This window comes from Myotis myotis, unplaced genomic scaffold (genome assembly GCF_014108235.1).
Source record: "Myotis myotis isolate mMyoMyo1 unplaced genomic scaffold, mMyoMyo1.p scaffold_m19_p_12, whole genome shotgun sequence".
In the NCBI taxonomy this organism is placed as follows: domain Eukaryota; kingdom Metazoa; phylum Chordata; class Mammalia; order Chiroptera; family Vespertilionidae; genus Myotis; species Myotis myotis.
The window spans coordinates 19,139,119-19,154,225 of NW_023416316.1; the positions used below are offsets into that span (position 1 = coordinate 19,139,119).

The following is a 15,107-nucleotide window of genomic DNA, read 5'->3' on the forward strand; positions in this document are numbered from 1 at the left end:
CCCGGCTGGAAAACTACTGATCACAAACTAAGGGGGGACTCGGGGTGGGGAGGCAGAGTTGTAAGCCCGAAATAACGATCGCCGTTTCCTCTTCTCTTGCCGGCGGACGGAGGCGGCAGCCGCCAGCTCGGTGTGCCCCGCTGGAGACGGGGGTCCCACCGCAGCGCTCCACCTCCCGGCTCAGTGCCCGCAGGGAGGGGGACCGCTCGGAGCCCGAGCCAGGCGAGCGAGTTGCCGTTTGACCTTCATCTCGCCATTTCACCTCTTTGTGACTCAGTGTGCTCACCCATAAAGCGGAAAAAAGGAGAGTGCGTGGCTTGTAAAGTGCTTTGAGATTCCCTGGTTGAAAGGTGTCTCACTCGCAGCCCCTCCGTCCGTCCCCACGCCAAAGCAAACCGTGAGCCTTCCTCGCTCCTTTAAATGTCAAAACCTTTGCTCCTGTCCCCACTCCGGTCTCTTCACGTCCTTCCCAGGAGAGGAACACCCCCCTCCACCACCACCACCACCACCACCACCACCACCACCACCACCACCACCACCACCACCACCCCGGTTCTCTCGGGCCCCCTGTCTTCGTTGCACGGTGCTGGGCACCCGCCTCCTCTCCGCACCCCCCAGCCCCCACCCGGCAGAAGAGCCCACGAAGAGCCGTGCGAGGCCAGGCCAAGCGCCCGCACCGGCGCTCGGGACCGGAGCCCAGCTCCCGCGTGCGTACTGGAGGGACCGAGGGCTGGATGAGTCAGGCGGATAATCGCGCTTTTAGGGCGCCGACAGCGGCGAGCGCGTAACCCACCCCCTCGGCCCCCACCGGCCTTCTCAGCCGCGGGCTTCGAACCCAGGGACTGCCCAGGCCTCGCGGCGACCAGACCGGCGACCAGACCGGCGCCCGGTACCCGGAGCCCCACGCCAGGCCCGCCGCCGGCGTCAGCGTGGCTCCTGCCCGCCAGCTGCCGGGCTGGCGTCACGGGCTGGCTGAGCCCCGCCCGCGCCCCTCCCTCCCCCCCCGCCCCCACGTGCGCCGAGTTTGTTTATTTAGCTGCCATGGCAACGCGCGGGGGGCCGCGGGAGGGAGGGGAAAAGAATGGGAGGGGCGGGGCCTGGAGGCGCGCTGCCGCTCACTGCCAGTAGGAGGCGGGGGGAAGGGCGGGAGAGCCAAAAGTTATAAGTAAGGAGTGCGCGGCGGCTGCCGGCAGTTCTCCTGCCCGACAGAACGAGCGCGGCTGCGGGCGCGCGGGGAGCAGAGGCGGTGGCGGGCGGCGGCGGCACCGGGAGCCGCCAAGTGCCCCTCCCCGCCCCTCCGGCCCCCCACCCACCCACCCGCCTGCGGCCAGCGCCCATGGCCGCGCGCGCCTCGCGCAGCCCCCCGGACTCCGCGCCCTGTGCCGCCGCCCAGTCCGCAGCTCCGCGCCACCGCGGCCAGTCTCACCTGGCGGCGCCGCCCGCCCGCCACCCCGGCCACAGCCCCAGCTCTCCCGGCGACAGCCGCGGCGACAGCGACAGCGGTGGGGGACTCTGCTGAGTCGAAGACAGCAGCCCGGCCACCGGACCTACTTACTCGCCTTGCTGATTGTCCATTTTTATACGAGTTTACGACTTTTTAAGAACTTTTGTATACAAAGGAACTTTAAAAAAAAAAAAAAACACGGGCATCTACCATTTATATTTAATCCAAAGAAGAAGGATCTCGGGCAATTTGGGGTTTTGGTTTTGACTTCGTTTCTAAGTCTTTTTTTTTCCCTCTTCGTTGACTTTGGGGTTCGGGGTATCCCCACTGCTTCGGCCTGCCGAGGACCTTCTGGGCCCCCACATTAATGAGGTAGGTGCAGCGCGGGGCGAAGGGAGGGGTGCGGGTCGGGGTGGGACACGCCGGAGTGGTGATCGAGAGTGGGCCCCTGACTTCTCTCTCCGTGTGCGCCCCACCCGGCCCACAGGCAGCCACCTGGCGAGTCTGACATGGCTGTCAGCGACGCACTGCTCCCGTCCTTCTCCACGTTCGCGTCCGGCCCCGCGGGAAGGGAGAAGACACTGCGTCCAGCAGGTGCCCCGAATAACGTGAGTGTTGCCCTTGGCCATGGGGGTAAGCCGGGGCGGGGGGGGGGGGCGCCTTCTGTGGGTAGGGTGGGGACGGGCGGAGCCCTGGGTCACCGAGGACCACCTCGGAGTCAGGGGAGGAGGTGGACACTGCACGGGCTCCGCAGCCTTCCCGAGGCGGCTTCCGCGCCCTGGGCTCAGCCGTACGTGCGTGTGGTCTGGACGCGGCGGAGCTGCCGGAGGCGCACACCCGGTCCGCACACGTCCTCCGGGGTGCAGGCGGCCGGGCGGACGCGCGGGCCACCGGGCGGGCGGTGGTTGTGTCCACGGACACTGGCTGGGCCTGAGAGCTCGGCGCGTAGGCGTCCCCGTGGCTAGGACACACCGGGAGAGCCTCGGTGTCCCAATTTCTGGGACGGCGGGAGCGTCCCAGGGATCTGGCGGGGGAGGGACTCTGGCTGGCGAGCCGAGGCGCTTGCTCACACGCAATCGGGCAGACACAACCTAACACCCTCCGTATGGACGCACCGCCTCTCCTCGGACCCGGGTGTGGGTCGAGATTGCAGCCCTGGCACTGGAGCCCCCGGGCGCTGCCTGCCTGCTCGTTCCCCACGCCTGGGCGACGTAGGCGCGCTGGGTCTGCCAGTATGTCGGGTGGCGGCTGGAGACCACCACTGACGGTCCCTCTCCCGCCCTGTCCCCTCAGCGCTGGCGGGAGGAGCTCTCCCACATGAAGCGACTTCCTCCTCTACTTCCCGGCCGCCCGTACGACCTGGCAGCGGCGACCGTGGCCACCGACCTGGAGAGCGGCGGAGTCGGGTCGGCTTGCGGCGGCAGCAACCCGGCGCTCCTTCCCCGGAGAGAGACGGAGGAGTTCAACGATCTCCTGGACCTGGACTTTATCCTCTCCAACTCGCTGTCCCATCAGGAGTCCGTGGCTGCCACCGTGTCCTCGTCTGCCTCGGCCTCCTCGTCGTCCTCCCCGTCGAGCAGCGGCCCTGCCAGTGCGCCCTCCACCTGCAGCTTCAGCTACCCGATCCGGCCCGAGGGGGGCCCGGGCGTGGCCCCCGGCAGCACCAGCGGCGGTCTCCTGTATGGCCGCGAGTCTGCGCCCCCTCCCACGGCTCCTTTCAACCTGGCGGACATCAACGACGTGAGCCCCTCGGGCGGCTTCGTGGCCGAACTCCTTCGGCCCGAGTTGGACCCAGTGTACATTCCGCCGCAACAGCAACAGCCGCCAGGTGGCGGGCTGATGGGCAAGTTTGTGTTGAAGGCGTCGCTGAGCGCCCCCGGCAGTGAGTACGGCAGCCCGTCGGTCATCAGTGTTAGCAAAGGCAGCCCGAACGGCAGCCACCCGGTGGTGGTGGCGCCCTACAGCGGCGGGCCGCCACGCATGTGCCCCAAGATCAAGCAGGAGGCGGTCTCTTCGTGCACGGTCGGCCGGCCCCTGGAGGCCCACTTGGGCACGGGACCTCCTCTCAGCAACGGCCACCGGCCGACGGCGCACGACTTCCCCCTGGGGCGGCAGCTCCCCAACAGGACTACCCCGACCCTGGGAGCCGAGGAACTGCTGAGCAGCAGGGACTGTCATCCTGCCCTGCCGCTGCCCCCGGGCTTCCACCCCCACCCGGGGCCCAACTACCCACCCTTCCTGCCAGACCAGATGCAGCCGCAGGTGCCGCCGCTCCATTACCAAGGTCAGTCCTGGGGATTCCTTGTTCGGGCTGGGGAGCACGGCGTGTGCCGGGGCCCACGGGATGAGGCTGACCGCCCCCGCTTCTTCGCCCCTAGAGCTCATGCCACCCGGGTCCTGCATGCCAGAGGAGCCCAAACCTAAGAGGGGGAGAAGGTCGTGGCCCCGGAAAAGGACAGCCACTCACACTTGTGATTATGCGGGTTGCGGCAAAACCTACACGAAGAGTTCTCATCTCAAAGCACACCTGCGAACCCACACAGGTAGGAGGACGGACAGCCGTGGTGGAAAGGAGGGGGGGTGTCCTGCCCCGCCCGATAACTATGGTCTCTCTTGGGATGTGGGGTACAGTCTATCTCCTCCATCTCCTGGATCACGGGAGAGCAGCAAACGGGCGCCTACTTTTTTGCCCAGGAGCCTTTTGCTTGATGGATGGTATCAGGGCTTGAATGTGCAGTTTTGTCAGGCCTTTGAAAGGCAGGGAGACTGCAGGCTGAACATGGGCCTCTCCTAGCAAAGCATTGCCCTTGTAATCAAGAAATTATACTTTGCAGTGGATGGGATTCTTTTAATCCTTTTTTTTTTTTTTTTTTTACTTTCTAGACAATTTTCATTAGCTGTTCCCTTCCTAGATTCACCCTTTCTATTTTTAGTTCTAGTCTTAATAATTAGGTTTTATTTACATTTCAAGAATGTAATGGGTCCGATTGCTGGGATCCTGGTTTAGGATGAACTTCCATGTCAGCGTAAGTAGGTCCACAAGGTTGTGTGTAGTTGTTCTATTCAGGAAAATTACAGAAATGTGGCTACAGAAAAAGTGGCTTTTTACACCCAATTTAATGGGATAGGCTATTATAACTTGGCTTGGGCTCGGGGAGACACACTAGCAGACATAATTTCCAAATTCATTTCTACCACTGTGATATCTTGACTGCAAAAGAATGAAAATGTTAGCCCTCTAGAAGTGTAGGTTGAGGTGGATTTGTGTGTTTTCACTGATCAACTATCTAGCTAATGCCTCCTTAAATAAAACAAAAAGCAAAAAAGAATATACATAACGCATTCTTATAATCTGAAAGTTAATATGGTCTTAAGTGATAGAAAGACATTCCTGGGTCCTTTCAGAGTTGGGTACTTGGGGAGTTGGTTTTAGTATTTGGGCTCCAGTTTTCCAAATGGCCAATTCTTCGTCGTCGTCGTTTTTATTGCATCTCTGTTTTTATTACTGAGGTCAAATTCAATCTGCTTTCTGTTTCAGTGGACTTATCCTGGATTGCTATGTCTTCTTGGATAATTGACCCCCTTATCATTACGCAACACCCCCTCTTTATCCCTGATAACTACCCTTGTTCTGAAGTCTGCTTTCTCTGAAATTACTATCGCTACTCCAGCTTTTCTTTTAACTACTGTTAGCATGGTATATGTTTCTTCAACCCTTTCGCTTTTTGTTTTGTTTTGTTTGTTTTTAGAAATCTCCATTTTTTTTAAAATTGAATTTATTGGGGTGACATTGGTTAACACAAATTACATAGATTTCAGGTGTACCCATCATCTGTCTGTTTTTCATCCTTCAGCAATGACTTTAACGGCTTTATTTTCCTGTTACAGGTGAGAAACCTTACCACTGTGACTGGGAAGGCTGTGGGTGGAAGTTTGCCCGCTCAGATGAACTGACCAGGCACTACCGAAAACACACTGGGCACCGCCCCTTCCAGTGCCAGAAGTGCGACCGGGCATTCTCTAGGTCGGACCACCTCGCCTTACACATGAAGAGGCACTTTTAAATCCCCAAACAGTGGACATGACCCACACTGCCAGAAGAGAATTCAGTATTTTTTTCCCTTTACACGGTCTTCCCAATGAGGGGAGGAGCCCAGCTGGAAAGCACTACAATCATGGTCAAGTTCCCAGCAAGTCAACTTGTGAATGGATAATCAGGAGACAGGAGGAAGCCCAGAGACAAATCAAAGGACAGATGGGGTCTGTGACTGGATCTTCTATCATTCCAATTCTAAACCCAACTTGAATATTCCTGGACTTACAAAACGCCAAGGGGGTGACTGGAAGCTGTGGATATCAGGGTATAAATTAGATCCGTGAGTTGGGAGGGGGGCGGGGGGGAGGGAAGACCAGTATTCCCTGGAATTGTGTTTCGATGCAATATACATATAAAGATCACCTTGTATTCTCTTTGCCTTCTAAAAGCCATTATTATGATATTAGAAGAAGAGGAAGAAATTCAGGTACAGAAAATGTGTTTTAATAGCCTAAACGATGGTGCTTGGTGAGTCTTGGTTCTAAAGGTACCAAATGAGGAAGCCAAAGTTCTCAAACTGCTGCATACTTTGACAAGGAAAATCTATTTTTGTCTTCCGATCTACATGTATGACCTAAGTCAGGTAAATACACCTGGTTTACTTTAACATTTTTTATGCAGACAGTCTGTTATGCACTGTGGTTTCAGATGTGCAATAATTTGTACAATGGTTTATTCCCAAGTATGCCTTAAGCAGAACAAATGTGTTTTTCTATATAGTTCCTTGCCTTAATAAATATGTAATATAAATTTAAGCAAACTTCTATTTTGTATATTTGTAAACTACAAAGTAAAATGAACATTTTGTGGAGTTTGTATTTTGCATACTCAAGGTGAGAATTAAGTTTTAAATAAACCTATAATATTTTATCTGAACATTGCCTTTTGTTTTGTTTTCCTCCCTGAAGAGGTAGGTAACAGAAACGTCAGTTTAAACACAGTGGGTAGGACGTGAGAAAAGCACACTAAAAAGCCAAATTTTATCTCAACAACAGATTTAAAAGAAGACTTTAAAAGACTACTTAGTTTGGCAATAAATGCAATCTATGTGGTAGGGCTGAAGACTCTGAGTAATGGAGCTCATAGAATTAAATTTACCTTTTCAGGTTGCTTTTTTCAATGTACATAAAAGTACGTGAAAAGCAGTTCCCTTACCTGAGTATGAATCTCCCAGCAGAAAGAGCTCAATCAATCATTCTTCAATTTGCTCAGTTTAATATGAAAGTATTCATAGTATAAACACACATTCCAGGTTCACATTTTAAGAGATCCTTATGGTTTTTCTTTAAAATGAAATGAAAATACAAAAATCTGTCTCTTCGAGGCCTGGCCTTGCATTCAGAACAATTTGTAACAAAAGAAACTTCCCACAGCGGAGAACCCTAAGAACATAGTTCCACAGTGCCCTCCTGAGGATTAAAGGACTCATTTATGCTTAGTGCGTGTTGCAGATATTACTTCTAGTTATAACCCTAAAGAAGTCAGCATCAAAGTTTCCAGCAGATTTTTTTAAAACGTCATCAGTCCTCTGAAGATGGCTAGCCCTTTTGTTTGAACAGACCAAGACCAGAGAATTACAAATTTTCCAAAGTCACAAAACTAAGTGTAAAGTAAAATTCAGTAAATTTTTAAGAAATGTTTTTGTAAGCTTATTTCTGAAGTGATTAAAGCTTAGAACTGCACTGAGACTGTTCTGAGGTGGGTCCCTATGTGTCTGCAGTTCATTTGTGGCAGTCACAGAAAAGGAAAAAGCATTTGTGACACTTGTTGGCACTATATATTTGTAAGGGTGATGTGGGTGACTGACTCACATCGTCCAGTGGATGGAAGCTGACTGGCATTTCCTTTTGACTGCTTATTAACCATCCACTATATCCAGTGTCCAGTAGTGTGTGCATTTTATAAAGCGAATCAAAAATAGCAATTCATAAGAGGCTCATGGTGGACCAACACAAAGTATTTCTCTTGGCTTTTTAAGAGTCCGGCATAATAGGGGAACATGGCATATGTCTTAGCTTAAAAGAAAACAGGTGCACCAACAGGATGGAATTTTATGTGGCCAAGACCATATTCAAAGCATACTTAATGACATGGAAAAATGCTCATGGTATGTTAAGTGGAAAAAGCAGGATATAAGACTATAAACAGTATGATTCCAATTGGATAAGTTTAAATGCGTGTGCATTGAAGAAGAGAGAGAAATAATAGAAAAGAGTTGCCCTAGCTGGTTTGACTCAGTGGCAAGAGCGTCTGCCTGCAGACTGAAGGGTCCCAGGTTCGATACTGGTCCAGGGCTCACAGTGTGGGTCATACAGGAGGCAGCCAATCAATGGTTCTCATCACTGATGTTTCTATCTCTCTCTCTCTCTCTTCCTCTCTGAAATCAATAGAAATATATTTTTTAAAAAAAAGAAGAAGAAAAGGGGAAAGACTAGGCTGAAATGTCAAAATATGAATACTGCCCTGGCTGAGTGGCTCAGTTGGATGGAGCATTGTCCCCTGCACCAAAAGGTTTTGGGTTCAAAATAAAATAAGTGAGGAAGATTTTTCAATGTAATATGACAAAACTATTCAACATGCACAGATAGCTAAAACTATTTAGGGTCTTGTCAGTCCTGAGCTCCTGGGTATACTGTCATTACTGCATTTATGAGAGCCGCTCATACTGTATAATAAAGAGTATTAATATTTTCGACGCCTGCTTATCACATTTTTCTTATGAGATTTAATTTTATATGTCCTCGATTTTAACTTGTGCACACAAAGGATTAACAACTGTTTCCTACGCATCAACACATTTTCAGTCTCTCTCTTTTCCAGCAAAATATTCCTTCTACCTGAAAAAATGCTTGACTCTTACAACCCTGTTATGGTTGGGTGAAACAGGAACTCTCACCATCTCAAGTCAGGGAATCATTCCTTTCAAAAACTGTTCCCTGTTACAAAATCTGTACATTAAATAACCATTGTCACCCCAATAAATGAAATAAAAATAAAAATTGTTCCAATTTTCAGAAACATGCAATGTTATTTTACATTTGGAGAGTAACCATTTTTATATATAATGTTCTTACATATTAGATAGCCCAGGTGAGAGAGCCCTTATGCTATGAAAGCAAGTTCACAGGGAAAATATTAAAACAGGCAGTGATGTTACCTGTTGTACTTGGATATATGGGAGTACCTACATTTAGTAGCCTATGTCAGCCACCTTTTCTGTTATATGTCTGACTTCTGATGCTTCATTCAGCACAGCACTGCACATCCATAAGTGAATTTACAGTCCATATTCTCTCTCTTTCTACTCCCTCCCCCTTCTCTCTCTCTCTCTCGTACACCCATAGTCATCATCCAGTCCTACACAAACCTGTTTTTAAATTTTATGCATTCTTTTATCATCTTACTTATTATGTATTTTATTTTATGTAGTTATTTTTATTTCCTCATAATTTTTAGCACCTTCTAGAGGCTCTTGTAGAGTGACATGCTTTTCTAGTGCTAACTCGATCTATATCCACTTCCTAAAATTTATGAAACTCTCATTGTTCACTGCAGAGTCGTTCGATAATATTTCATGTAAAACCACCAAGCACTCTACATAATGAATGCTGTGGAACACGGATCTCTCTCTTTTTTGTTCTTCACATTAAGTGAAACTAAAATGAAAGTTGAAAGCAAACACCTTTTGGAAGCTTTTGCCTTAAGCAGGAGAGAGAAGTGTACATTTCTCACCATCTCCTGAAAAACTAACAAATTCTTAAATCCTTATGAAGTGCCTAGAGCTTCAATGCCCTGATCACAGTCAAAACACAGGGAAAATCAACTGTTAAAATAGCGTAAACACAGAAATCTTTCTTTCAGGCTGGTATCAGGGCTGCCATAGCCAGACAACTTAGTTAGGGATAGGAGGGCCCGTGGGGTAGGAGCATCCACCCAGTTGCTTCTCTGGACTCATGCATGTCGAGAGTTTATCTTTTTAATTGTTTTCCACGATGTCTTTGATATAATCACTTTTTCAAATCGCTTCGGTGTTCTTGGCACCCCAGATGAGTCAGCACGTTACAACCAGTCCTCCCAAGTGTCCTTCTCCACTTGTTCTTAAAGGAAAAGGTGGAAATAAATAGAAATCTAACTTAACAACTACAAAAGTAAATTCATATCCCAGGATCCAGGATCTGTTCGCTTACAACTAACAGAACATTTTTTAGTGATGCCACACAATAATTATAATGATACCCAAGACTGTGAGAACCAGTTGTCATCATTGTATGTGTCTCTTCATGTCTATGTTGCATGTTATTATCTAATCCAGCGGTTCTCAACCTGTGGGTCGCGACCCCTTTGGCGGTTGAACGACCCTTTCACAGGGGTCGCCTAAGACCATCCTGCATATCAGATATTTACATTACGATTCATAACAGTAGCAACATTACAGTTATGAAGTAGCAACGAAAATAATTTTATGGTTGGGTCACAACATGAGGAACTGTATTTAAAGGGCCAGAAGGTTGAGAACTGCTGAGTAAGAGACCAGAGAAGTAGCTCTCTATTGAGAGAGAGAGAGAGAGAGAGAGAGAGAGAGAGAGCCTCAGGTAGAGGTTTGACAATCTAAAATCAATTAGGACGAACCATCAAATCTGTCCAGTCCAGGGCATCTGGGGCTGGGAGGTTGAGTGGGGCTATACTATGTATCTCACCTATAATATTTGACCCTATAGTAACTGGCACTGAATCAACATATTACTGAATGGCCGTCAGATCGCCATGACACCAAGCCAATGCATTCAGATGCTATACTCACATGCTCACTTAAAAGCTAAAGTGGGGAAATAACTTCACAGAAAAATTGCAGGAACCCTAGATATACTGGATTCGATTCTGGTCAAGGGCACATGCCTGGGTTGTGGGCTTGATCCCCAGTAAGGGGATGTGCAGGAGGCAGCCGATAGATGATTCTCTCTCATCATGGATATTTCTATCTCTCTCTCCCTCTCCCTTTCTCTCTGAAATCAATAAAAACATATATATATTTTTTAAAAAGGTAAGGGTGGACTTTCCCTCTCCCATCCCCATTTTACAGATGACCTGAGGTTCCCTTTATAGGTTAGCATTTTGCTTTTGTTTCTTATCTTGTTGACACACACAAAAGTGTTTCTCTTCTAGTACTTTCTTTGGTTGTTTTTGTTGTTGTCTTTTATTGATCTTTTAGAGGGAGAGTGGGAGAGAAACCTCTATGGACTACCTACTGCACGCCCCCTACTGCAGGTGGAGCCTGCAAGGCATGTGCCCTGACCAGCAATCAAACTGGTGACCTCTCAGTGCATGGGACCATGCTCAACCAATTGAGCCACACCGGCCAGGGCTCTTCTAATACTTTTTTCTTCAGTGTGCTGGGTAGGCAGGCCTACAGGCAAAATAAATACACCCCCATTCAAAAGGCTTTGCTAACATCCAGGTTCTCCCAGTAAACCTGCTTAAGAGTCAGAAGACCCAGACTTTCTGTTCCCAGTGAGAGTGCTGTTTCCCTTGTCCAGACAGACTGACCCGGAATCCCAGGTTTCCTTCAGCTCCTTCTTGCACTGGTCACTATGTCATGCACTGGTCTATGCTTTTAGTTTGATGGGGAAGACAAAGCTCCTGCTTCTGTCCTGCCTCTGGCTGAGCACACAGTTCTCCAGGTCAAACACATCAGGTCAAGCCCCGCTCCTACTTCCCCAAGGTCCCCAGCGTGGAGTGAATGAATGGATTTAACCTCCTCCAATTGTGGCCTCCAGCAGGGTGTCCCCTATCTTCTGCTTAAGTAGCCAACCATTCCTTAAATGGAAGGGCCACGCTAAACGACTCTTGGCTCCCAACACACCTTGCCTATTTCAGCCTTTGAGCTTCTGCTTGCAGGTGTTGGTCTCTGCTGTACTGTGAATATATGACAATTAAACTTTTTGTTTAAAAAAAAAAAAAAAAACCACTTTGAAAGCTTAAAGGAGGCATTTTCTACTCTAGGCTCCTGGACGGGCCAGTCTGCCCAAATGAGGCCCATCAGTCACATCTAACGGCCCAAGGTCGCATCAGGTCAGGATCTGAATGCCAACCAGTGCCTCGTTCTCACTGTTGGTGGTTCTCTCCTGAGAACTCAAGGAAAGCTTAGAAGGGAATAAAAAATTTTTTATAACACCATGTAGGCCCTGGCCAGGCAGCTCAATTGTTTAGAGTGTCATCCTGTGATATGCCAAGGTTTCTGGTTTGATCCTTAGCCAGTGCATATACAAGAATGAACCAATGGCACGGCCCGTGTGGCTCAGTGGTTGAGCATCGACTCATGAGCCAGGAGGTCACAGTTCAATTCCCAGTCAGGGCACATGCCCGGGTTGTGGGCTTGATCCCCCGGGTGGGGCATGCAGAAGGCAGCCAATCAATGATTCTCTGTCATCATTGATGTTTCTATCCCTCTCTCCCTCTCCCTTCCTCTCTGAACTCAATTATATACATATATAAAATCAACCAATGAATACATAAATAAATGGAACAACAAATCTCTCTCTTTTCATACTTCTATCTTTTCATTCCTCTCTCTCTCTAAAATCAGTAAATGAAAAAAGTGTTTAAAAATAAAAACACCATGTAAAAAAAGGTAGTTTAAAAAAAATTCTATATTCAATGTGACATTGTGCTCTGATGTCCAAGAACTTATTTCATTGTTCTCTCTGGTGCTTCTGTCGTGCTGTGTTACCAGCCACCTAAGACAGGAACTGGTCACTATAAGGAGCACAGCAGCCATTCCCTAAAAGTGTTAAAATATAATCCTGGTGCTGTTCTGCTCTCTTTTTTCAATGCAGTTCCATTCAAACAAATAAAATCTGCTCAAGGACCTGCTTTTCCAGCCTCGGTGCAAAGGGGTGAGGGGAACCAAAGATAAATAAATGTATATAAACATGAGTGTCCACAGATATTGTTTCCTGGTACATTTGCTCCTCAAAGGGTATAAGACATAACGTCAATGAAAATCAGCATCCCGGCCCTAGTAAAAACTGTGTACCTGTTGGAACTATGCCATCACATAGTTCTTGGAGAGGCTCAACCACATTAACGACAACCACAAATACCATATTTTTTTCTCTCTACAATTTTCTTGATTGCTCATTATTTTAGATACATCCAACTTGGCTATCAGGTACATGTTAAAGCATGTATAACGCGTTATTCAGGTTTAGCGTGAAGGCTTTGCCTTAGTCAACAGAACGTCACAGACCTCTGTTGGGATGAATGATCCTGGCAAAAGGGAGCTCAAGCTGCAAACCAAGGCACCTCAGGTTTCTATGGCTTCGTGGTTGCACATCGAGACCAGGGCACAGCCTGGTTTTGTTCCAGGCACAGGGAACTTCATAGCGAGGGAGCGCAGATGATTTCATCAGGACCTACCTCTGGGTGCCCAAGCTTGTAGAAACAGGAGGCTTTGCCTAAGGGATTCTTTTCATTAAAGACTTTGTTAGGCAAAGTCACCCAGGCCTCCGAGTCTGATTTGCAATTTGTGCCTTTGTGAAAGGATTAGAAGATGGCTATTGTTTCATGTTGGGACCTCAATTTGCATTAGGGAAACACGCACGTTACCTCTTCCAGGTTTAGAGTTCTCCTTTATTTTCACTTTCTTGTCCTGATATACAATCGACACTGCATGTTAAAAATTTGATAACACTGCTTGACCCAGTGTTTGCACTGATTAAGAAAATGCGGTAGATTGGTTTTCACTATCAGTGGTGGAGTCCACCTGGGCGCTCCAGCAACACTAAGCCAGTCAACTGACAAATAACACAAAGGTATAGGTATACACACATTTCATTTACTTCCTTAATTGGAATGCGTGGCACTTAAAAAAAGGAGGGGGGTGTCCTCATCAGACAAAAAGAACTACAAAAAGAACTGGAGCCTGGCTCAGTGGTTAAACGGCGACCCATATGAACCAGGAGGTCATGGTTCAATTCCCAGTCAGGGCACATGTCCAGGTTTCAGGCTTGACCCCCAGGTGGGGTGTGCGAGAGGCAACCCATTAATGATTCTCTCATCAGTGATGTTTCTATCTCTCTCTTCCTCTTCCTTACTCTCTGAAATCAATATATATATATATATATATATATATATATATATATATATATATATATAATTTTTTTTTTAACTGAAAGAAAAAAATCCTCTGGCTGCCTTGGAACATATTTGAACACTTCCGTCCAATGTCTTCCTTCATAAATACAGGTTTGAGAAAACTTATTTTAGGTTTGTGATAACAATACTCTCAGCTGTACCTGCTATTTAACTACGTGTCCCTTGGTAAACAATTTTTAACTAACATTTGCTTTGACAGCGTTCCCAGGTTGGCAGCATAAAACCTGGAATGGAAACGGCGTGAGGAGGGACAGTTTCTTGGATTGTGGGTTTAGGAACTCGTGGTTTATTTGTTTGTTTGTTTTCTTTTTAGCTCTTCAATTGCTCACATCTTCATTGTCATTGACCACGGGAAAGTATTTCTTGTGGGTCAGGGTGTACCGTATGAGTGTACTTGGAACTTGGACTTGGGAGGTGCTGAGTGAGTGAGCTGGAGGTAGATGGAAAGTATCCACAGTCATTGATCACCTGCGGTCTGCCAAGAATTTTGCTAGATGTTAGGGAATTTGCTCTCATACCCATTTTGTAGTGGAGAAGACAAAGGCCTGGAGGACTCAAGTCACTTGCCCAAGGTCACACTGCTGTGATCAGAACCCAGATCTCCCTAAGCCAGCGGTGGGCAAACTACGGCCAGGCCCCATTTGAAATGAATAAAACCCTTTTATGTAATGATGTTTACTTTGAATTTATATTAGTTCACACAAACACTCCATCCATGCTTTTGTTCCGGCCCTCCGGTCCAGTTTAAGAACCCATTGTGGCCCTCGAGTCAAAAAGTTTGCCCACCCCTGCAGCTCTGCCTCTTCCTGCCACATCACACTGCCTCCCGGATGAAGTGAAGCTAACTCCATTTGGGGGATTATCTGCTCCTCACCTCCTTGGAATGCTTTTTTTTTTTTTCCTACTAGTAAACAGGACTTCTGTTTGGTATACAGGAAGCTGTTGGACAAGATTAACCTAACCCACCCCTCTCTCTAATAAAAACAAAAGTAATCTCTGTCGCCCTATTAAAAATATGCCGCATTCCTCTATGCTCTGTTTGCTTCTGCATCACGGCATCCCCAGAGCCTCTATAAAATCATCCAGAGTAAATAAGCCCTTGCTTTTCCTCCCTGGTATTTCATTTACTGATTCCAAAGCACTTGACACACGTATTCAATTAGAATAAAGACTAGCAGCCCTTTTGATAGTTTGGCCAATTGGAAGGAAGCCTACAAAAGTATGTATCTTTTGCTGAAGATCACACCCTCTGAGGCCCCTTGAATGTAGAACACAGGAGAGGAAGTTAGCCAACAGGAGTGGCACCTTGGACTGTGGTGCCTTACCTCTCCCCCTACCCCCCAACTCCCCTCTTTTTTTCTTTCTCTTCTCTTTCTGGAGGGTGGCTCTTTGAGCCTACATTCTCAGCCACGT

At 48.2% G+C, this 15,107-nt stretch overlaps 1 protein-coding gene across 2 annotated transcripts; it reads left to right on the forward strand.

The window, feature by feature from the left end:
- The first annotated feature begins 1,297 nt into the window (after positions 1 to 1,297).
- KLF4 (Kruppel like factor 4) lies at positions 1,298 to 6,416 on the forward strand. Of its 2 annotated transcripts, XM_036330103.1 has the most exons (5): positions 1,303 to 1,816; positions 1,932 to 2,052; positions 2,738 to 3,728; positions 3,823 to 3,987; positions 5,333 to 6,416. In XM_036330103.1, exons 1-5 carry the CDS (start codon positions 1,812 to 1,814, stop codon positions 5,506 to 5,508), a joined length of 1,458 nt encoding a protein of 485 aa, XP_036185996.1. In that variant the 5' UTR covers positions 1,303 to 1,811; the 3' UTR covers positions 5,509 to 6,416. The 2 variants fall into 2 exon arrangements, with proteins under 2 accessions (XP_036185997.1, XP_036185996.1); XM_036330104.1 differs by lacking the exon at positions 3,823 to 3,987 and having other exon boundaries at positions 1,298 to 1,816.
- Positions 6,417 to 15,107: the final 8,691 nt, after the last annotated feature.

Coding starts and splice junctions, on each gene's coding strand:
- KLF4 (XM_036330103.1), top strand. Junction 2,053..2,737: donor CAGCAGGTGCCCCGAATAAC/GTGAGTGTTGCC, acceptor CTGTCCCCTCAG/CGCTGGCGGGAGGAGCTCTC. Junction 3,729..3,822: donor GCCGCCGCTCCATTACCAAG/GTCAGTCCTGGG, acceptor CTTCGCCCCTAG/AGCTCATGCCACCCGGGTCC.